A 23,159-nucleotide genomic window follows, 5' to 3' on the forward strand; every position below is an offset into this window, starting at 1 on the left:
CACTGACAACTCTGTCTGGGGCATAGTTAATGGCCTGTCTGGATGGGAGTCGTCTTACTTTCCTTATTATTTAAGCAAGCAAGCATTTACAGAAGCCAAAATAGCAGGGTTAAAATTTCAAACAGCAGTTTTTATATAAGATGGATGCTTCGGTGCGAGGACTTGTGAGCAGCACCAGCGGGGGCCTTGGCCCTCCTGGCGGGACTCCAGCCTGTGTATCTCAGGCTGTGGCAAGACCTCTAGAATCCTGCGTCCACTGAGCACAGGCTGTAGACTGAGCACACCTGTGCTTCAGAAAAGAGGCAACTGAGTGTGCATGTTTCCCGATGAGACACATACACACTCACTGTGGCAGCGAGGGGCATCGCTGATAACATGGCACCATCGGCTATGCTCTCAGTCATGTGGGCATCATGTGCCCTTCGTCATGGGAGACGCTGAGGACTAATGAGACGTCCTCTTCCTGGAAACATGGGGGACCATGGCCTAGGCTCTCAGGTGCAGAAGGTGGGCCGGTCCCCCTCCTGTGGGGGTCACTGTGGGGTGGATGCGCAGGCGCATTGCAGGGAGGGCAGCTCCGACCCCAGGGGACCGGGTAGGAGCCTTGGGCACAAGCCCGGAGGGACGAGGGGGGGACGATGACGATGGCTGTGCAGATGGAAAGGACAGGCTGTGCGAGGGAGGGGGGCCGTGCAGGGAAACGGGGTGGCCCCCAGGTGTCAGGAGTCAGATGGGCGGCAGTGGGGCCATGAGCCCCAAACGTTCCATGCCCTCAGCCCCGGACTTCCCTTTCTTCTCTGTGGGGACTTGGCAGCTGCCATAAAGGTCCGGATTCTGAGTGTGGGCGACACCCTGGGTGCCCTGGGCCTGCTCTCTGCCGCCCACATGTGGAGGAGGAGCAGAGGTTTCCCAGGAAGGAGGCGCAGTGGCACCTTAGGGGCCCCGGAGCCCATGCAGCCAGACAGGGACTGCGTCCGCCTCCCCGCGGGAAGCCGCCAGCAGGGCCTCCGCACCCTGGGGTCTGGGCAGAGGGTGACGGACCGCAGCCTCCTGTCCTGGCCCCTGGGACAGACTGCCCTGACCCAGTGCGCGGCGGGCCTGGCAGCAGCCGCTGGAAAGGGGTCTGAGCTCTCAGGTGTGCGGCTGGCTGAGCGGGCCCCTCGGGGATGGAGGTGCGGGAGCCTGCGTGGCTCATGCAGGGCCTGGGCCTGGGAGGCCTGTGCAGAGAAGGGGGCCGGGCCCTTAGCCAACGTTCCTCTGTGATCCGTGCCCTCAGGCACCAGGTCACTGCCCATCGGGTCAGCGTGATGCTCTGTTGTCACCACCCAAGGCCCCTCATGATGCCCCCACCCACGGCCAGAGACTGGGATAAAACAAGACAAACAAGACGTGCAGGGCAAGTGATTTATTGAAGCAAGACGTTGAAACCTCTACATTTTCCAGGGAAGGTCAGGGCATCAGTGAAAGCAGGGGCCCTCGTAGGTGGGGTATGTTGAATCTATTGGTTGCACTTTTTCACGATAGCCTCCTGAAACAGACACAGAGAGAGAGAAAGGGCCGTCAGTCCCGCTGCCTCTGGAGATGCCACGGGCACAGCGTGTGCTCACAACCAAGACACGAAGCATTGCAACCAGCACAGGCCAGCGGGGCGGCGGGCGGACAGGGTGCAGGTGGGGATTCAATGGTCCCGGTGCAGGCCCAGCAGCTGACACATCAGGGAAGAGCCATGACCACGGTTGGATGCAAACTCCGAGGGACCCAGGAGGGGCCTCGGGTTTCTGATGGAGCAGGAGGGGGACGGGGGATGAGAGCCCGGGATTTGCTTTCTCTAAGTCTCAGGTCCCAGGACGGAACTATTCACTCCAGAGTGGACGCCCGGGGGGGGGGGGGGGTTGGGCGGGGGGGTGGGGGAGGTTAGGAGGGCGGGGCAGGTCCAGGCGGGAGGGGCCATGGGAGGAGCTGCCTGCGGAGATCTGCAGCCCCGGCGGGGACATGCAACCTGCTGGTGCACTGACATGTCCACACTGAGGCCCTGCGCGTGGGGACACGTGCTGAAAGCCCTACCTGGTCCAGGGGTGGAGGAGCTGAGACACAACCCCTCCCCCCCAATTTCTGATTTCCTCAGAGAGACAGGGAGGCTGTCAGCTCCACCTGTGGCTGCAGAGGACAGACTGGGAGGGGCCCTGCCCTCTGGCCTGATGGCTGAGGAGGGAGAGGGGTGGGCGAAGGGACAGGGACTGGACCTGGCTGTGCAAAAGCTGCCAGAGACCCGCCTGCCTCCCTCCTCAAGGGGCGGGGCCAGCTCCCTCCCTCCCCTGTCTCCCTCTGCACAGCCCCACCCCATGGCGTTCCCCAGGGACAGGGCCTCCTGCCCCCAGTGAGGGACCTCGCCCTCCAGAAGGCTCCCAGGCAGGGAGGCAGCAGTGTCTGGCCCTTCACCATCACCGCCTGGGCCCTGGCTGTGCCCCCTCAGGACACGTGGGGAACCCGGAGCCCAGGGAGGGGCCTGCAGAGGCTGTGCAGCCTGAGGCTGGCCCAGCGGGTGTCGGGTCACCATCTACCCTTGGCCACAGGCCCCTCTCTCAGAGGTGAGCAGAGGGACCGGTGCCCCCCAACCTGTGCCCCCCAGAGCTGCACCCTCCTCCCGCCTGGCCATGCAGCTGAGCAGCAGCCTCTATGCAGAAGGAGAATGGAGTTACCACAACGTCGTAAATTTTGTGTCTGTCGCTAAAGGACATCTGATCTACGCAATACTTCACAGCCATCGTGGAATGGTAGGCGGGTTCAGGTGCCGGAAACGTCTTGAGGATGGAATAAAAGAGCGGTTTGATGTCCAACAGGAAGGATCTCGCTTCGTTGTGAAGGGCTGGACAGACTTTGGCATTTGCTGGAGGAGAAGAAAAAGAAACACATTGGATGTAGGAAAGTCACTTTTCCCCACGGCTCCCTGACCTCAGATCTAGACAGGAACCCCAGGGACTTATGGTCTCCTCCCATACTTGTGCCCAGGACAATGCATCTCCCCCAAGTCCTCACTGGCGCTGGGTCACAGAGCACGCAGCGGAGCCCGGATGGAGCACAGTGACCACCCTGGTCAGTCTCCCCTTTACCAAGTACACCCAGGCCTTCCCAAGGGTCCCCTGCTGTGCCCCAGTCACTGTCCCTGGATTTCAAGGACTCAGCTTTGCCCTCAATAGAGCCTCACCTGCCTTTGCCTGGCTACTGGGGGAGGGAGCCGTTAGCCCTCAGTCTTCCCAGGGAAGGGTAGGGTCAGGCCCTGGCAGAGGGCCGAGGGGGACAGTAAATGCGGAGAGGAGGGAGGAACGCTCCTCAGGGATGGAGGATGCCCTTGGAGGCTCAGTCTAACACTGGGATCATGTCATGGGAGGGAGAGGGCTCAGGCTTCACCACGGAAGTCTGTGAGTGTCACACCTGACGCTGAGGCCAGACCACCACTGGCTCTTTGGTTCCGCCCTGAGGACAGAACCCCCTGGAGGGGGCGCAGGCACTGGGCTGACTTTCCACCCAGTGGGTTGTGCTGAGACCTGCAGGAACCACTTCCAGGTCTGGATTCTCCATCCCCACCCTCAGTCTTCTGCCAGCTCCTGCAGCTGGGACTGTGCCCACCAGGCCCCTCCCACCTGGGAGACAGCTGCTCTGCAGGGAGGTGGAGGGTCAGGTCAGAGGTCACGTGGGGAGAGAGGACCAGGTTCAGATGTTCAGATGGAAGAGACTCAAAAGGACTTGGCTCAGCCCCGAGGGTGTGAGGACCCGCCCAGCATTGCTGGCCACTGGCCACCTTCACCGGGAAAAGGGCAGTGGCAGCCCCAGCACTCCCACTGGCTCTGCACGTCCTGGCTGGGCCCCTGGGGGAGAGGCTGGCCTGTGGGGCGCCTGAGCGCCTCTGGGTCTCAGAGCCACGTGGACACTGGCCACTCTGAACCTCAGGCGGCACTGCTCCTCTTGAATGGAGCCCTCTCCTGCTGGAACATTCTCTGAGTCTGAACCTAGGAGTCCAAGAGTCTTGGGCTCACCTGGCACCTAAGAGACCCTGGAGGAGGCGGCGGTGAGACCAGGGCGGCCTCGGACCACCTCCTCTCCGCCATCGCCCCAGCTTCTCTCCTGGGCGCTGGGATGCAGAGAGGAGAGGCCTGGGGAGATGCAGCCTGTGTTCCAGGCCACAGCGCTGCAGGGGCAGGACCCTGGCTCACGAGAAGGTGACTCCGTCCTGCTGCTTCTGTGTCACAGACCAGGAGGCAGTGGGGCCTCCCACGGGACCGCCCATACTGGCCTGCGGGGGTTTCTGTGGGAGTTCCAGAGCCCGGATCGGACACCCCGAGTGCTGGGCTTTGGGGGCTGGTCCACAGGGCGCGGGAAAGGTTTGATTCTGACCGTCCCCCCTCCCCATGTAAGTCACCTGGACCGGAGAAGGGCCCTTCCCGGCTGATGGTGTCTGAGTGGACGTGACACTCACCGTCAGAGCAGCAAAGGGCCAGCGTGACCAGCAGCAGAGACAGGGCCAGCTTCATGGTTCCTGGCTGAGCGTTCAGCTGAGCAAACCGTGAGCGCTGAGGAGCTGGACTGAGCAGCCTGGGAGCCCAGGGCTATTTGTACCCGGGGAGCCGCACTGGTCCTGCCACAGGGGACGGGCAGGTCACAAGGCCTGGCTTCCCGCCACCCTTCCTCACGGTCGGCTGATGCCATCCATCAGCGTCACAGCCCGGGGTCTTGGTCAGAGCGGGAGTTGCTGGCACCGGGCACGGCTCCCTTGGACCCGCCCGAGGCAGGAATGTCACAAGTGTGCGCCCTGTGGGTGGAGGGGAGCCCCTGGGATTCAACCTCTTCAGTGCAGGCAGGGTCCGCTTTGCTCTTCCCTCAGCCCAGGGCCTGGCACTAGAAGAGGGTCAGCACATGTCCCTGCGAGAGATGCGTGACTCCGAGTGAACGAGCTCTCAGGGTGGCTGGGCCGCACCCTCAGGGTAAAATGGTGCCCGCTGTGCCAGGGCTGCTTAGGGCAGTGGAGGGAGTCAGTTCGTGGTGTCCGCCTCCTCGGAGAAAACAGTGCCAAGAGGAGACCCACCCTCCCACTGCCACCTTCCTGCTCGAGCGCCTGTGGAAAAGCCATGCCCACCATTTAAGATCCATCAACGCCCATGTGTCCTGGTGACGCTTTCACTTGTCGGTCCAAGGTGGCCCCTCAGGTCATCGGGCTCCACAGGAGAAGCGCCCACAGGGCTGGTCCCCACCTTTGCTGCCCGTGGGCTGCTGCTCCATGGGCACGGGGAGGCCGCCCGACTCGGAGACAGGCTGTGGGAAGCAGGTGACCGGCAGCGGGCTTGAGACCACGCAGCACAGACAGGATTCTGACAGGTGTCGGGCAGGGGGACCTGTCAGACGGAAGGGAGGTGCATGGCACTGACGCTCTGGCTCAGCTGCTTGCATCCGGGTTTCTGACTCAATCCCGTCCTCTCAGTGATGCCATCCTCATTCCTCCACCTGCTCAGTCCTTTCTCCTCTCTCTCTGTTTAGAGAAGCTCACTGCCTGACGCCACGTGATGGCGGGGGTGCGGGGTGGTAGTAATGCGTCCTCACCGAGGGAGGGGATGCAGAGGAGCACGGCCACTCGGCAGGACAGCTGGGCAGTTCCCTGTGACCGACACGCCCTCTCACCGCACCCGGCCCAGCACCTGAGACCCCGGGGTCCTGGCAGCACAGGGCCTGGTGCTGACCGCGGGAGGCTCTGTGTGTCCGGAAGGAAGGGGGAGGTGGGCCCTCTCTCTGCTTTCTCTTTGTGTTTTAATCCCACCAGGGCCATGAGAAGCACCCAGCAGGCGCCTTCTGTACGTGCTGCACGGGCATTCAGGCGGCAGCTGGAATGGGACCTGACCAGGAATCGATCCGGCAACTCATTGGCGCACAGAGTGACGCTCAACCACTGAGAGGCCCTGGCCAGGCTCTTGATACCTTCTGGCAAGTTTTCTGTGAACTAAAAGCTGCTCTGAAGTAAAGACTAACAAACACAGAGGCTCTGAACTTGTTGAAAACATTCTCTTCCAACCAGGGGGAAAGCATATAAAAAGCCATCAATAAGTTGGTCATAATTCTTTATAATAAAGAGGTAATATGCAAATGGTTGTCATGCGCTCACACCCTCGCGCCTTTGTGCTGGGGCCGAGGGACTTGAGGCCAGGCCGGGGTATTGAGGCCACACTCCCCCCTCCTAGCGGGACTTCACAGGGGACCTGAGGTGGCTCCCTGCACCCGGCAGTGCTCCATGAGGTACCCGAACCTACCCCCCGCCCAGCAGGGCTTGATGGCGGCCCTGAAGCTGTGCCCCCTCCTCCGGCAGGGCTTGACAGAAGACCTGAGGCTGCACCCCGCAACCAGCGCCAGGCTGGGGGACCTGAGGCTGAGCCACCCACCCTGCAGGACTTGAGGAGGGTGGGGCCGGCCGGGTCTGGGTCTCACAAAATTTCCAGGCAGGCGCAGGTGGGCTCAGACTAGACTCTGGGTCCCACAGCCTGCCCCAGACTCTGACAGGAGGGAGATTTTCATATACATTTTACTAATTTTTTTCACCTCTGAAACTTCTATTATAGAGAACGAGCAAATAGCAATATTAAAATATTCCCTTTAATTAATTCCCTTTTAATGTGCACGAATTTCATGCACCAGAACACTAGTATGTAGACAATTAATCAAACATCAGGGAAATCTAAGAGACTCTACTGAGAAACGCAGTGAGAACGGATGAAAGTTGATGCTGTAGCCGAATTCAGGATCAGCCCAGGCACAGCAATCCTTCCTGCAAACCTGTCACCGTGGACCTAACAGAAACAGAGGCCCCTTGGCGACAGGAACTGTAGCAGCAACAAAAACACACTGACGTCCACACACTTGAAGCAGGCAAACCCTGAAGCATGAAATCACCAACATTTCCTCAGCGACGGGACGAGGGATCTAAGAACACCACGCACACACCTTGCCCTGAGGGAACATTGGAGCATTTGAAGTCCACTCTTCGGGTATCATTCTGCAGGTTCATCCCCCCAGATCAGAGCCCTAAGCGGCAGCTTCACACATTGTTGAGAACCTGGAGGCCGTTTGGGTCTCTCTTTCAAATGTGGGACGTTGCCCTCAGTGGGTTGAGAGCAAGAGCCCATCTTCAGGGCCAGACTCCCAGGTTCAAGCTCAGCTCTGGAGCTTCCTGCTGGTGGGGTCCCCAGCAGGCGCTGACCCCTCTGCCTCAGTGTCCTCGTCTGGAAATAAGGGGACAGCACAGATGCGCGTTAGGACAAATGGGTTCATCCAGGACAAATGGGCGGCGCCGTCCCTGGCAGCCAGTGTCAGCTATTACAATTATGCACCAAAATGGAAAATTTGACTGACAGTCGAACAGAACAGACCGCCTCATCCCCAAAGGCAAATATCAGGCGATCTCACCGACTCTGCCAGGGGGAGTGTTGGTTTACCCTCCGGGCTGATGGGCGTCTGAATTTGGCTCTGGTTTTATTGGGATTTCTCTCCGTCACCACCAGCTGGTTACTTTTCAGTCACTTAATTGACCGGTTAATGTTCACATCTAAACGAGGCTTATTGTGACTTTATAATCCTTCACAGGGTATAGGAGTCAGGGAACAGGAGGGGGCGGGTGGGGACAGGGATAATGTCCGAGAGGCGCTCAGGTCTCTGCACTCCCATCCTCAGCAGGAGGCACTGGTCACGTGGGTCCCTTGAATCCCAGGGCCCCTCCAGCGCTCAGGTTCTAACTGGTCCCCAGGTGCCTGGTCATGGAGGCGCCTCAGACATCACTTCAGGGTCGTGATGTCCCCGTGGGCTTGTGCCCTCTACGTAGCCTCCGGAGACAACAGTCCCCATGGGCCCATCCCTGTCACACTGATCCTGTTCCGTGTTACATGAAGGAGGCACACATGTCATGTCAGACCTGCAGGCATTCACTCCACAGGTACAGCTGTCGCGCCACGAGCAGCGTCAGTGACGTCTGTGGAACTCTATGACGGTGGCCTCCCTGGCCTTGCTTTGAATGGAATTAAAGAAGGACTCTTAGCCGAGGCTGACAACTCATTCAAAGTGATTTAATATACTTTTATTGATCTCAGAGGGGAAGGGAGAGGGAGAGAGAAATAGAAACATCCATAAGACAGAATCATTGATCGGCTGCCTCCTGCACATCCCCCACTGGGTATTGAGCCTGCAACCTGGGCCTGTTCCCTGACCGGGAATCAAACCGTGACCTCGGGGTTCATAAGTCGATGCTCAACTGCTGGCCAGACTAAAATAATGTTGAGTGATAGATCCCAAGGCATTTTAGATCCATACTCTTTTTTTTTTTAAATTAAATCTTTATTGTTCAGATTATTACATTTGTTCCTCTTTTTTTTCCCCCCATAACTCCCCTCCACCCAGTTCCCACCCCACCCTGCGCCCTCACTCCCCACCCACTGTCCTCATCCATAGGTGCACGATTTTTGTCCAGTCTCTTCCCGCATCCCCCACACTCCTTTCCCCCCGCAAGTACAGTCAGTCCATTCCCTTTCTAGGTCCCTGATTCTATTATAATCACCAGTTCGTTCTGTTCACCAGATTATTTATTCCCTTGATTTTTAGATTCACTTCTTGATAGATGTGTATTTGTTGTTCATAATTTGTATCTTTACCTTTTTCTTCTTCTTCCTCTTCTTAAAGGATACCTTTCAGCATTTCATATAATACTGGTTTGGTAGTGATGAACTCCTTTAGCTTTTCCTTATCTGTGAAGCTCTTTATCTGACCTTCAATTCTAAATGATAGCTTTGCTGGGTAGAGTAATCTTTGTTGTAGGTTCTTGCTATTCATCACTTTGAATATTTCTTGCCACTCCCTTCTGGCCTGCATAGTTTCTGTTGAGAAATCAGCTGACAGTCGTATGGGTATTCCCTTGTAGGTAACTGAGTTTCTTTCTCTTGCTGCTTTTAAGATTCTCTATCTTTTGCTCTTGGCATTTTAATGATGATGTGTCTTGGTGTGGTCCTCTTTGGATTCCTTTTGTTTGGGGTGCTCTGCGCTTCCTGGACTTATAAGTCTATTTCTTTCACCAGGTGGGGGAAGTTTTCTGTCATTATTTCTTCAAATAGGTTTTCAATATCTTGCTCTCTCTCTTCTTCTGGCAACCCTATAATTCGGATATTGGTACGCTTAAAGCTGTCCCAGAGGCTCCTTATACTATCTTCGTATTTTTGGATTCTTTTTTCATTTTGCTTTTCCGGTTGGGTGTTTTTTGCTTCTTCGCATTTCAAATCTTTGACTTGATTCTTGGGATCCTCTGGTCTGCTGTTGGGAGTCTGTATAATATTCTTTATTTCACTCAGTGTTTGCTTAATTTCTAGTTGGTCCTTTATCACAACATCAAGGGTCTCGCTAGATTTCTTGAGGATCTCACTACATTTATCGGCGGTTTCTAGAAAGTTCTGGAAAAACCTTAAAAGTGTGGTTTTGAACTCTATATCCAGTAGTTTACTTTCCTCCATTTCTGTCATTTGTGTCCTGTTTCTTTGTCTCAGCATTTTTTATGCTTCCTTGTGTTGATAGAGTGGTTTCCTGTGCTAGATGTCCTCTAGTGCCCAGTGGCTCAGCCTCCCCAATTACCTGAGGTAGACACTCTTGGTGCACTCCCTTGTGGGCTTTGTGCACAGTCTTGTTGTAGTTAAGCCTTGATTGTTGTAGGTAACACTGGGAGGATTTGACCTCAGGCCAATTGGCTGTGAGAATCAGCTGTGTCGACGGTGGGAGAACTTCTGTGCTGAAGACACCCTTATGGGGCAAGACTTGCTTCAGTGGGGCTTTGATGCTCACTGAGTCTGCCCCCTGAGTGTGTCAGATATGGATCTGCGGAGTTATAATTGGATGGTCCCACTCTGACTACTGGGTACACTGGCTCTTGGTAGATCCATACTCTTAAGCGTGCATGGAATTGAGTGACATGGCTCATGCTTTTCACATCCGCAAAATCATGTGACAGGCATGTTTGCATTTAGGCCCCTGAGGATGGAAGCCATGACTACAATGGCCTCTGTGTGACCAATAAATGATACCCCCCATGGATAGAGAACATGGAAACCAGCCCCCTTCAGCGCATTAGGAGACGCATTGATCAACAGCATTTCACTTTCAGAAGAAGCATCAAAACCTGAAGGGTCCCTGATGGCGCCCAGATCAGCCATGTGCCTCACCTGACCAGCTCCACGCGCCACGCTGCTGCCTCTGCCCCTGCCCTTGTGCCCTGAACCCGGAGATCCAGGCCCCGAGTCTCCGGGGACACGTGTGAGCTGCTGCACACGCCTCCCCCTCCCACAGAGCGCCTGCCACAGCCTCCTGCACCCAGCGATGCTCTGGCTTCATGCTCTGCGCTCTGAGCTCCAGAGGGGGGCCCAGGCTATGGGCCAGAGGAGGGGGGCCTGAGCTTCAGAGCGTGTTTCCTTCCTCTGGTCGTCCGTCTCTTGCCAGAACTTAATCGCTCTGTGGGGCTCAGTGTCCTCTGTCCTTCCCACAGGCCAGCAATGAAACAAAGGCCCCCGGACGGCCTGGCTCAGCTGTTGAGCATGGACCTATGAACTGGGAGGAGAGGGTTCCTGAGTTGCGGTCTCAACCCCTGCCCCCTCTACTCCCCTCCTGACCCTCCACCCCCGCTGCATTCCTCCTTTGCACAGAAATCTGCTCGCTCTACAGGAGTTCCCCCAGCCCATTCTCCGCCCTCACTACCCAGGGTGATGTCTCAGCAGGTGCCCCACCTGCTCTCCATCCGCGTGGACACACTTCTACCAGGTGTTGCCACTCTCTTTTCCCACCGCACGGGGGACTGTACGGCTTTGTTCTTCAATATCACGTTGTGGATTGGAAGACCACTTGGGGGTTTAGTGTTTAATATTTGGTGGGTTTTGTGGGGGGATTTCAAAGGAGGTCGAGCAGGCGTGAACCCCAGGTTCAGTGTGTGCTGTGGACTCAGCCCAGGTGATGTGGATTCCCATGGGGTCGGGGGCTTTGACCTGTGGCGGCCGATGGAAGTGCGTTTATGGGGTGTTTCTAAGGAAACATCACTCCCGCTAACTCTCCTTTGGACATTGTTTCTGTCCTGACAGCCTTGGTCTCCGACACTGGATGGTAGTGACAGAGAGGAGGGGCCTTGGTAGCAGGGAGATGTTTGCGTGTCGCTTAAGAGGGACCGCGAGCCCGGTTCCCCGCGTCCAGTGTGGAACCTGTCTCTGCAGCCACCACTGAGGGGCCCTGATGCCTTCCCGGGGCCGCAGGGATGGGCAGGGGAATGCTCAGCAACATCAGGATTTGGGGTGCGGATCCCCCTTCCACCTGGGGCTCATGTGGACTGAGTCAGCTGGAGAGAGGCCGTTAACTTGTCTGAGTGTCAGCACCTGGAGGCGATTCTGTCTTTACAAGAAAATAACAGGAATTAAATGATCGCATCTGTACAAGACCCCGCACCGGGTCTCGGTCAGATGATCCCCTGACAGGAGCCGTCCATGCAGACCCTGACCTTCCTCTCCAAGAAGGCACTTCTGAGTCACCTCCCTCCCTCCCAGCCCCTCCTCCACGGCCTCCTCCTGTCCTTCCACAGCACCAGGCTGGCCACCTGCTGCCCCTCCAGGCCCTGTGCCCTCCACGCTCACACTTCCCCGGGCTCAGCGGCATTTGCATCTCAAGCTCCCGGGGCCCCTGGTGGCCTCAGCTTTCGTCTGCTGCTCTGTGGGTGTGACACCGGAAGAGACAGCCATTAAGTCCGCTGGGCAGGGCTGTGGAAAGGCCTCTTTTGTCAAGAAGAGAAGAGCTGGCTTGGCCAGGTTGGCTCAGTGGATAGAGCATCAGCCTGGGGACCGAAGGGTCCTGGGTTCAATTCTGGTCAAGCTCATGCACCTTGGTTGCAGGTTTCTCCCTGGCCCGGGCCCTGGTTGGGGCTCATGCAGGAGACAACCAATGTATGTGTTTCTCTCACATGGATGTTTCTGTCTGTCTTTCCCTCTCTCCTCTACTCTCTCTAAAAATCAATGAAATAGAGGAGAACCAAGATGGCGGCATAGGTTAACGCCGGAGTTTGCTGCTTTGGACAACTACTTCAAAAGTGAAACCAAAAAACGGAAGGGACATCACCCAGAACCACAGGAACGCTGGCTGAGTGGAAGTCCTACAACTAGGAGGAAAGAGAAACGCACACGGACACTCAGAGGAGGCGCAGTGCTGAAGTCAAATTCTGAGGTGCGGAGTGCGCAGAGCGGGCTGGCGGCGGAGGGCACGGTTGGCGTTTTCAATCGGGAGGGAGTCGCAGACTCTGAGCTCCAGATACAGGCGAGTCTTTAGGGACCCAGACTCAAACGGGAGAAGCGGGACTGTCTGGCTTCGGTCAGAGCGAGTGCAGCTTTCTCTCTGAGCTTTGCATCGGGTGCTGGGACTCAGGCAGAGCCCCTGGGGACAGGACTGAGAGCCGCCATAACTGCTCTCTCCGGCCCACCCTGTTGATCCTGTGCGACCCGCCCCGCCCAAGCCCTGCACAGAGGCATTTGCCGGATAGCCTCAGGCAAAGGCTAGATTAGCACCTCCCTAGAGGACAGAAGTTCTCTCACTGCTGACACAGCTGATTCTCATAGCCACTTGGCCTGGAGGTCAAACCCTCCCTGGAATTAGCTACAACAATCAAGATTTAACTATAAGACTGCGAACAAAGACCACTAGGGGGTGCACCAAGGAAGCATAACAAAATGCGGAGACAAAGAAACAGGACAAAATTGTCAAAGGAAGATATAGAGTTCAGAACCACACTTTTAAGGTCTCTCAAGAACTGTTTAGAAGCTGCCGATAAACTTAATGAGATCTACACGAAAACTAATAAGACCCTCGATCTTATATTGGGGAACCAACTAGAAATTAAGCATACACGGACTGAAATAACGAATATTATACAGACGCCCGACAGCAGACCAGAGGAGCGCAAGAATCAAGTCAATGATTTGAAATGCGAGGAAGCAAAAAACATCCAACCGGAAAAGCAAAATGAAAAAAGAATCCAAAAATGCGAGGATAGTGTAAGGAGCCTCTGGGACAGCTTCAAGCGTACCAACATCAGAATTATAGGGGTGCCAGAAGATGAGAGAGAGCAAGATATTGAAAACCTATTTGAAGAAATAATGACAGAAAACTTCCCCCACCTGGTGAAAGAAATGGACTTACAGGTCCAAGAAGCGCGGAGAACCCCAAACAAAAGGAATCCAAAGAGGACCACACCAAGACATATCATAATTAAAATGCCAAGAGCAAAAGATAAAGAGAGAATCTTAAAAACAGCAAGAGAAAGAAACTCAGTTACCTACAAGGGAATACCCATAGGACTGTCAGCTGATTTCTCAACAGAAACTTTGCAGGCCAGAAGGGAGTGGCAAGAAATATTCAAAGTGATGAATACCAAGAACCTACAACCAAGATTACTTTATCCAGCAAAGCTATCATTCAGAATTGAAGGTCAGATAAAGAGCTTCACAGATAAGGAAAAGCTAAAGGAGTTCATCACCACCAAACCAGGATTATATGAAATGCTGAAAGGTATCCTTTAAGAAGAGGAAGAAGAAGAAAAAGGTAAAGATACAAATTATGAACAACAAATATGCATCTATCAACAAGTGAATCTAAGAATCAAGTGAATAAATAATCGGATGAACAGAATGAACTGTTGATTATAATAGAATCAGGGACATAGAAAGGGAATGGACTGACTATTCTTGGGGGGGAAAGGGGTGTGGGAGATGTGGGAAGAGACTGGACAAAAATCGTGCACCTATGGATGAGGACAGTGGGTGGGGAGTGAGGGCGGAGGGTGGGGCGGGAACTGGGAGGAGGGGAGTTATGGGGGGGGAAAAAAGAGGAACAAATGTAATAATCTGAACAATAAAGATTTAATTAAAAAAAATCAATGAAATAATATCCTCGGGTGAGAATTAAAAATAAAGGAGAGAAGAGCTTGGCCCATCGTTTGGAAGGAGTCCAAATCCAAGTGAAACTGCCATTTGGAGTCACTCTGGCCATTGCATCCAGAGAGGAAGCCTACGGGCGCCGCCTAGTGGCGGGCGGTAGACTGCACGTGTTCAGGGAGAGCCCAGGTTCTGCATGAAACGGTGCCCCCTGGTGGGGAGGACTCACAGTTGCGCTCAGTCTAAGGAAACTCAGGCTGCTCCCTGCTGGGTGCCTGTCCCCCTGGGGACCTGACTCCTCACCCCGCGATCCATGTGAGAGGTCCGACATCTGGGAAATTAGAACCCACAAAGGACATAAGTGAGACTAATGGGATCATAAATAGTTGAATTAATAATCCATGAGCAAATGCCAAAGTTATGAGCCATCCCGCACCCGATAAAGAAACCCCACAAACTCCCACTTCTGCCCATGACCGTACAGCTTGTGTGAGACCCACACGTCCCCCAAGAACAGGCAGAGCATCTACAGGAAATGGGAAGTGAGCTGCCTGACGGGGTTGGTGCGCCCCAAGGCCGCATGGACTTGAGGGTCAAGATTCTAGGCAAAGGGCAGCGACAGAGACGGGGCGCCACTCGGCACCTTCCCCTTCGGGCCCCTCCCGGTCCCAGGAAGACGAGGCGCAGGGTGTTGAGAAACCAAACAGCGGGAGGCGAGAAAAGCCACTTCGAAGGCAGCGGTAACAGTGGCGGTGTCCACTGAGCGGGTTTACAGTCACACGTGTGATGAGTTAGAAGTGTAGGGAGAGCAGCCCTGACACCTGATTAGCCATCTTGTACCGGCGGCTCCTTGAAGATCCGTGGACTCTACACCCTTTGGCGTTTGCTCTTGGCCGTGTCTTAGAACAGACCTGCTTCCTCTGCAGCAGGTGCAGCCACGCTTTTCAGTCCCACATTTCCTCATGGAGCAGCTGCGCTGGGCCTGGCCCCTGTGGCTCCGTTGGCTGGAGCATCATCCTCTCCGTCTCTTCAGGTGCCCAAGGGAAGTTCACAATTGAGTTCCAAGCCGCTCAGACAAGACAACCACCTGGTGTCTGGGTCGTTGGCAAACCTTTTAGAGGACAGGGCTGGGTTCCCCTCTCATGCCTGCTCTCCTCTCTCTCCAAACAGTACCCTGCTCCCATTTAGTCAGTATAAGGGTGAGTTGAGATATTTTACATTCTATTTGCATTAAGTTTTGAGATCCTCTAACTACATCTCAGTTTGGACGATCCCCATTGTAAGGGCTCTGTAGCCACATGAGAACACAGCTCCCTCCGCCCGGTTTCTGGTCCTGCCACAGTCGCCCCTCTCTCAGGTGGCACATCCCTCCCCCTGTGGGCTTGTCTCCCCCACAGACCACACCCTGCAGGTCCTCACAGACTGTCGAGTTCGCCAGAAGCCGGACCACGAGCATCCTCCATCCGTCCATCACCGTAGTCAGGTCCCTCCGAGAAGCCCTCCACAGACACCTCCCGGACAACGTCCACCAGCTCATCTCAGGCAAAATGTGCATCTCGCTGACCAGCATGTCCGACTGGGAAAACATCCTGGTGTCCGAGTTTCAGTCCAAAGGCGACATTGTGGACGTAAGCGGTGGGCCTGTCTGGTGCTGGCAGTGAGGGGCGGTTTCATTCTGGGAGTCACACGGAGAGGCTGGCGCAGGCCACCTGCCCCGTTTCTTACACGGACAAGCACCTGGCCAGCCGGGACGCTGTCTGCTGCCCGCACCCTGTGACGTACACGCTGTGCCCCCCGTGGTCTGGGCCACAGCCTGGGAAACCCTGGGCACCCAGCACAGGTTCTGTGTTAAAGGATGGCTCCTCATCCTTGCAGGCGTGGCTTTGTCCACCTCCTCAGGGCCCTGTCCCTCGGGGTCCCTCCTGCACGGGATGCGTGTTCCTGCAGGAGAACAGCTTGAGGGAAGCAGCGAGAGGCAGAGCCTCTGTCCTAGGGACCCAGCCCAGAGGAGGTTGTTTGCAAGGTCACAAGACAGTGCACTTGCCCGATGCCTTCATGGGGGATCAATAGACACTTCACTTCACACACGTCTGCAGAGCAGAGCGGCCTGGCCCATAGAGCCAGCTGCATCTCAGCAGCCAGAACCATCTGTCATTGAACCTTGTTTCTGGAAGTTTCTATTCAGCCAGCACCTGTTCCTCCCACAGGCGTTCCTTCTGTGAGTCAGTGTTGTGTGCTGCTTAATGCTCTCCAGCCGGGGCTACTCCAGTGTGGTCCCTGGACCCGCGTGGGCATCACCTGGGAGCCTGTGAGACTTGAGGCCCCTCCTCCAAGCTGCTGCCTCGGAATCCCGGGCCGGGGTCCAGGGCCAGCGGGTCAAGCAGCTTGAGTCTGATCCAGTCCTTCCCAGTCAGTCATCGCGTCCACAGCTCCAGGTCCGGTCTGCGATGGCCATTGGGACTCTCGTGGGCAGCAGGGACATATACTTGGGGTTGAAATACACTTGTGTAGGTTGGTTCATCGTTCATTCAACCCATTAAATAAAGTGCCTACTGTGTGCAAAGAGCACATTCAGACCAGCTGCTCCTCTCGCTCACAGAGAGAAGGCTCAGGGAGGCCCAGGGGAAGGAAGGGCCTACTGCTTTGCCTGTGGTTTCACTCCCTTTTGTCTTCACAGGCCTTGGTCTGTTCCTCCTTCATCCCTTACCTCTGTGGCTTAATCCCCCCGACCTTCAGAGGCGTGGTAAGTCTGCTTTTATACTGTGTTTGCACAGCTGCTGCCTGCACAATGCTGGGCGCAGGCATCCGAACACAGGGCCTTCTGTGGCTCAGCCTTGAGACAGTGATTCCATAGCTGCCGCATCTCCACCCCACCCACCCCCAGCCCAACCAGCCTCACCAAGAACCCACTATCTGGCTTTCTGGAAGGTGAGCTGGTTCATGTCATCTTCACCTGAGCACCGAGGACAGGTGCCCCGTGGCCTAGTTAAAGAATATGACACTTAAGACTCAGCCACTCCCTTAAGTAGAGCTTCACTCTCAGGGTGGAGCGATTCAGTCCTCTCTGGGTCTGACTGTCCTTCCAGCCCGTGGCTTGTGGCAGAGCTGCCGACAGAGCTATGGTTCAGTTCCATCAACAAATACTCTCTGTAGACACATGCGGCTGATGGCAAGCCCTGCCCGGCAGAGTCCGAGTGGAGTGTGTGCTCTGCGGGCTCTGGGCCGTGTGCTGGGCTGTGCAGCATCAGGGGCAGCTCCTTCCTGGGCAGCCACTATCCACTGGAGCTGATTGATCCCCATCCGGGACATCTGTCCTGTCTGCGGACAATTGAGGATGTCACAATGGGGCAGGGCTCCTAGCATTGGTTTGACAGGTGCAGACTGTCCAGCTTGTACCAAACCTGCCTGCCCAGCCGAACGTGTTGAAAGAGACTCCCCAAACCTGGTCCTCCCCTGGGTCAGCTGTGGTTCTGAGAATCCCCTGCCCAGAGCCTCTGACAGAATGTGTTTTCTCTCTCCCTCACAAGCCATACATGGATGGAGGGTTTACTAACAGCGCACCCTGCTTTGATGACAAGGCGACGATCACTGAGTCCCCGTTCCTTGGGAGCATGACATCTGTCCTAAGGTCAAGTGCACGAACTTCCTGTATATGGACGTGTACAGGCTCAGTCTCCGCTTCTGCTTAGAGAACGTCCAGCTGATAAGGCAAATGGTGTTCCCCCCAGATGTCAAGGTGAGTGGGGCTGTTTGTTCAGCTCTATGCTCCTGGGGACCCACGAGTGTGGTTCACTACACAGACAAACCAAAGCAGACCCCTCAGTGAATAGGTGCCCCACTCTGATTTTGAGAATCATCTGGGGACATTTAAACTGTGCTGCCCAAAGCGTAGCAGATCTACCTAATACACGGTCACAAACCCAAGCAGGCACCCAAAATGGAGAGATGAAAAAAACAACCCCCAATGAAAGAACAAGAGAATTCTCCAATAGCAGAGATAAATGAAATGGAGATAAAAAATTCATTTGATATAGAGTTCAGAATAATGATGGTAAAAACGTTCAACAGCATGAGAAAAGATATAGTAAATATGAAAAAAGAACAGTCGGAAATAAAGATTGACATAGCACTAATAAAGAACACATTGGAAGGAATACACAGCAGATTAGGGGAAGCTTAGGATGATAGCAGTATATTAGATGATGGTAGAAAAAAATCACTCAATCAGAGAACCAAAAAGAAAAAAAATTTAAAATTAGAGGACAGTTTAAGGGAGCTGTGGGACAATGTGAAACGTAACAATGTTCGCATAATGGTTGTACCAGAAGGGGAAGAAAGTGAGAAAGGGATTGAAAACGTTTTTGAAGAAATAATGGCAGAAAACTTCCCTAACCTGGTGAAGGAAAAAGTCGCACAAGTTCAGGAGGCACGGATAGTCCCAAGCAAGAACCCAAAAAAGCCCTGGCCTGGACACATCATAATTAAAATGCCAAAAATTAAAGAGAAAGAATCTTTTTTTAAAAAAATATATTTTATTGATTTTCCACAGAGAAGAAGGGAGAGGGACAGAGAGTTAGAAACATTGGTGAGAGAGATCGATCAGCTGCCTCCTGCACGCCCCCCAGTGGGGACATGCCTGCAAACAAGGCATATGCCCTTGACCGGAATCAAACCTGGGACCCTCCAGTCCGCAGGCAGAGGCTCTATCCACTGAGCCAAACCGGTTCGGCGAGAAAGAATCTTAAAGGCAGCAAGAGAAAAGCAATTTGTTACCCACAAAGTAGCTCCCATAAGGCTGTCAACTGATTCCTCATCAAAAACTGTACAGGCCAGAAGGGAATGGCAGAAGTATTCATGGTAAAGAAAAGCATGAATCTGAAACCAAGATTACTATATCCAGCAAGGCTATCATTCAGAATAGATGGTGAAATAAACAGCTTCCCAGACCAAAAAAAAAAAAAGCCTAAGACAGTTTATCACTACCAAGCCAGCATTGCAAAAAATGCTAAAGGGACTGCTGTAATGAGAAGAAATAGAGAAACCTAGGCATACAGGATTAAAGTGCCAATAAATAAGTACCTATCAAAAATAACCGGAAATGTATTAAATGCTCCAATCAAAAGATAGAGGGTAGCTGAATGGATATAAAAGATAACCCAACTACATGCTGTCTACAAGGGACCCACCCCAGAACAAAAGACTCACATAAGAGGAGAGTGAAGGAATGGGAAAAATGTTCCATGCAAATGTAAACAAACAAAAAAATGCTGGGGTGGCAATACTCATATCTGACAAAATGGACTTCAAAATGTAAGCCATCAGAAGAGACAACAAAGGTCACGACATAATACTAAGGGATCAATCCAACAAGAGGATATAACTCTGGTAAACATATATGCACCCAATATAGGAGAACTTAAATATATTTTTTTAAAAAAAACTTCTAAAGAACTTTAAGGGAGAGATCGACAGCAATACAGTTACAGTAGGGGACTTTAACACCCTGCTGACTTCACTGGATAGATCATCCAGACAGAAAATTAAGAAGGAACCAGTGACTCCAAAGACACACTGGATCAGATGGATTTAATTGAGATTTATGGAACATTTCACCCCAAAGCTGCAGGATACACATTCTTCTCAAGTGCACACGGGTCATTCTCAAAGACAGACCACATGTTAGGGCACAAAACAAGTCTCTACAAGCGTCTTCTCAGATCACAGTGTTAGGGAAGTAGAAATCAACCACTGTCAAAACAGCCCCAAACATTCGCACACACAGAGGCCTGTGGAGGCAGCTCAGAGTTTGAAGGGGCCTTCGGTTTAAGTGAGTGAGGCTTAGTGACCCGGCCCGGTAGTTCACTCGCTTGCTTCGCTTACAGGTGCTTGCAGAGTTATTCCTACGAGGGTATTTAGACGCGGTCAGGTTCTTGGAAGAAAACGGTATGTGTGGGCTGGGGGGCAGATGAGCACTTTTCTTTTCTTTTTTAAATATGGTTTTCTTGATTTCAGAGAGAGGAAGGGAGAGGGAGAGAGAGACAGAAAAATCAATGATGAGAGAGAATCATTGATCGGCTGCCTCCTGTATGCCCCCTGCTGAGCATTGAGCCCGCAATTTGGGCACGTGTCCTGAAAGGGAATAGAACCGCGCTCTCCTGGTTCATGGGTTGGTGCTTACCACTGAGCAACACTGGCCGGGCCAGATGTGCCCTTTTCCTCAGCTGTTGGTTAGCAGGCTTGGTGAGCGCCAGGTGATGTGACATCGCGTGGTGCCCCCCCCCCTTCACCATCTGTCGGGCTCAGCGCTCCAATGAGCTCCGCTACATAGGAACTCTCTGCCCCATTTTACAGGTGGGGAAATGGAGGCTTGGAGAGGCGAGCCAGGGACCACACTCCACCCACTGAGGGCAGAGCTGGGATTGGAACCCGGGATGTCCCTGCTCCAGGGTGCTCCCCCGGCACAGTGTCCCCTGTTAGTTCACAAGGGCTTTCAATGGCTCAATGGTCTGGGCCCAGGGAAGCACTCAGAGGCTTTGGGGAGGCCACCCCCCTCCCTGGACCTCTTCCCGCCTCTGTATTGAGGGGAGTTGGGATGCAAGTACGTCCAGGTGATTCTTGGTCATTGTAAAGGCTGGCACGTGGCCCAGCATTTGCATGCACGGTGCCGGGTTGGGGTTCAAATATGTGAGGAGGTCCTCAGGCAGCTGGTCCCTGGGGTCCTGCAGGGGAGTTGTGGGCGATGGGGGGCAGGTGATGTCCTCTGGTAACAGATCTGCACCTAGGGCAGGTGGTGTCCCAGAGGGTGAGCAGCGTGCCTAAGGGAGGCCCCGGGAAAGATCGAGAGAGAAGCATAAAGGGGAGGGTAATCTAGGAGCACTGAGGGGTGTCCAGGGGCAGCCCCTGGTCTTTGTAACCTGAGGATGGAGGCAACAGGTGAGCCAGGGCAAACCGGAGCCTCTAAAACTACAGTCCCTCCCCCCACCCACCCAGACCGCCTCCACCCTGTGCGCCAATTCCGAGGGAGCTGGGAGCCCCTGTGGTGTTGGCTACTGCGCCCCAACTCCTGGGGCAGCACCCCCGCCTCACACACACACACACACACACACACACACACTCCTGTGCCTAATACTGCTTTCAGGGTTGTGTGGTGGAAGAGGACCATGACTGATGTCAGGCCTGGGTTCAAATCCCACTCTGCCCCAGACGGGCTGTGTGGCCATGGATGAGTCTCTTAACCTCTCTGTGCTTCCCATTCCTCAGCTGAAACGGGGAGACGCTGATAATAGCAGCAGTTGCAGGGCTGCTGCCAGGCCTGGCTGGGGCGTTCCTATCAGGGCCGGGGACATGGGCTCCACCAGCGGTGCCACAGTCAGTGCACATTAGCTGCAGGCACCTTTCCCTCCCAGGCCCCAGTGGCTGTGTGGCCCACAGTGAGTGTGAGACGGAGCCAGGAGTTCGGCTCCTTTCGCTGTGGCTTCAGACCCCGTGCCACCTCCTCCCTGTGAAACCCGTGGCCCTCGTCCGTCCCGCCTGCTACTGAGCTGATCCCAGGCCTGCAGTGTCCGGTGGCTGCTGGCCTCCTGGGTGGGTGTGTGAGTCATGCCCCCTGTCTCCGTGCCCAGTGTAGGCATCTGTGACAGGCACCATCCGAGCCCGAGTGTGCCCAGGGAAGCGCCCAAGTTCCTTCCGTTCTCCTGGGAGACCCCGAGCACCGAGGCTTCCCCGGGGGCGGCTGCCTGGCAGGGGAGGCCCGAGGTGGCCGAGCTGCTGGCCCACCTGCGTGTCAGCCTCCGGCCCTGGGACGAGAGCATCCTGGAGACCCTGTCGCTCAAGCTCATTGTGGGTGAGACGCCTCTGGCCGGACGGCAGGGTGCTGCTCTCTGTCGCTGAGGCTCAGAGGGCTCCTCTCCGGGTTGGGGAGGAGGTGATGCTGCCACGGGGAGGAGAGGAGGCCCCACCTCCTGGCACCATCTCCCCACCCGGGCGCCTTGCTCAGCCTCCCTTCCCCGTGTGCATGGCCAGAGAAAGCCACACTCCCGGTGAGCCCGTTGGGAGTTATGCAGGCATGCGCCCAGTTCCTGGGCCCGGGCACACCCAGACCACCATTCTTCCAGAACACCATTCCTGCCTGGGCCCCGTCTCCAAGCCTTCTTTCTGGAGGAGCCTGTCTGCCTCCCCTTCCCCGAACCCACAGCTCTGAACTTGTCATTGAAGGATGGTAGTGCATTTGATCATGTCGTCAGACACCAGATGGACCAGGAGTGCACACCAGATGCATTCAGGCACTGGGAGAAATTCAAAGATAAACACGACGCTGGTGCCCAGGTTGCTACGATTTGAGGGTCCTGAGGCCACAACGAAGGGGAAACAGAAGCCAAGGCTCCAGGCAGAAGAGGGGGTGTTGGGAAAGCCCGTAAGGCGGGTGGGGTTGGGGGTCGGTGTCTCCTCCAGGGGGAGCTGCCAGTGGGACAGAGTTGTTCCCGGGCCTGTGGCTGTCCCAGGGCTGTTCTGGCTGCACTCCCTGCTCCATGGCATGGGCCCAGCTTCTGATTTTTTGGCAGCAGGATTTGTGTGTTTCACTGGAATTGCAGGCAGCACCTGGGTGAGGTTACACTGGGGGGAACGCCCCTCCCCCCAGTGGTATCTTTCAGGCCTGAGTGAGGCACTTAGACCCCGAGGTGGCTGCTGGAGCAAGATCTGCAGCTTCCTACCGGTGAAGGTCATGTGTTATGTGATGCTGACCTGTACGCTGCCCGTGGAGTCCGCACTCGCGGTGGCCCAGAGGTGAGCCTTGTGGGCGGCTTCGTCTGCGCTGGAATCCTGGGCATGTGCGTTACTCACTTTCTTCAGATGGACATGGGTGTCTCCTTTCTTGTTAGTGAGTTAAGCCAGCATGTCCTTCCGTCCATCTTCTAAAGTCCAACCCGTCCTTCAAAATCCAGCTCCTGGTCCCTCCCGCCCCAACGAATGAGCCGCCTGTTCCCACGCAGCCTGCCCTGCGTGGAGGCCCAGGCGTGGGGTCCTTTAGTGTCCACAGCTGTGGAGTCTGTGGAGGCCGTGGTCAGGCTTCCTCTGCTGGACTCACACGTGGTCAAGGGCAGTCGGGCTCGTGGAGCGGGTGGTGTCTCCACTCCAAGCTTCAGGCATCTTGAATCTGGGAAAACCAGGCTTCTCCTTTAATTGCCATGTTAATCC

The 23,159-nt window shown here is 55.0% G+C and overlaps 1 protein-coding gene and 1 pseudogene across 2 annotated transcripts; one reads left to right on the top strand and one right to left on the bottom strand.

Annotated features, from left to right (window-relative positions):
• Positions 1 to 1,390: 1,390 nt before the first annotated feature.
• On the bottom strand, positions 1,391 to 4,628 carry LOC132241551 (secretoglobin family 1D member 2-like). Of its 2 annotated transcripts, none has more exons than XM_059710438.1 (3): positions 4,475 to 4,628; positions 2,700 to 2,887; positions 1,391 to 1,528 (listed from the first exon to the last, which is right to left on the bottom strand). In XM_059710438.1, exons 1-3 carry the CDS (start codon positions 4,527 to 4,529, stop codon positions 1,499 to 1,501), a joined length of 273 nt encoding a protein of 90 aa, XP_059566421.1. In that variant the 5' UTR covers positions 4,530 to 4,628; the 3' UTR covers positions 1,391 to 1,498. The 2 variants fall into 2 exon arrangements, with proteins under 2 accessions (XP_059566421.1, XP_059566420.1); XM_059710437.1 differs by having other exon boundaries at positions 4,418 to 4,609.
• A 9,808-nt stretch (positions 4,629 to 14,436) lies between these two features.
• Positions 14,437 to 22,752, top strand: LOC132241969 (1-acylglycerol-3-phosphate O-acyltransferase PNPLA3-like; annotated as a pseudogene).
• The last annotated feature ends 407 nt before the right edge of the window (positions 22,753 to 23,159 follow it).

Source organism: Myotis daubentonii, chromosome 9 (genome assembly GCF_963259705.1).
Source record: "Myotis daubentonii chromosome 9, mMyoDau2.1, whole genome shotgun sequence".
Taxonomy (NCBI): Eukaryota; Metazoa; Chordata; class Mammalia; order Chiroptera; family Vespertilionidae; genus Myotis; species Myotis daubentonii.

Coding starts and splice junctions, on each gene's coding strand:
- LOC132241551 (XM_059710437.1), bottom strand. CDS start 4,529: ATGAAGCTGGCCCTGTCTCTGCTGCTGGTCACGCTGGCCCTTTGCTGC. Junction 2,888..4,417: donor AGGGCCCTTCTCCGGTCCAG/GTGACTTACATG, acceptor CTTCTCCTCCAG/CAAATGCCAAAGTCTGTCCA. Junction 1,529..2,699: donor ACAAAATTTACGACGTTGTG/GTAACTCCATTC, acceptor TGTCTGTTTCAG/GAGGCTATCGTGAAAAAGTG.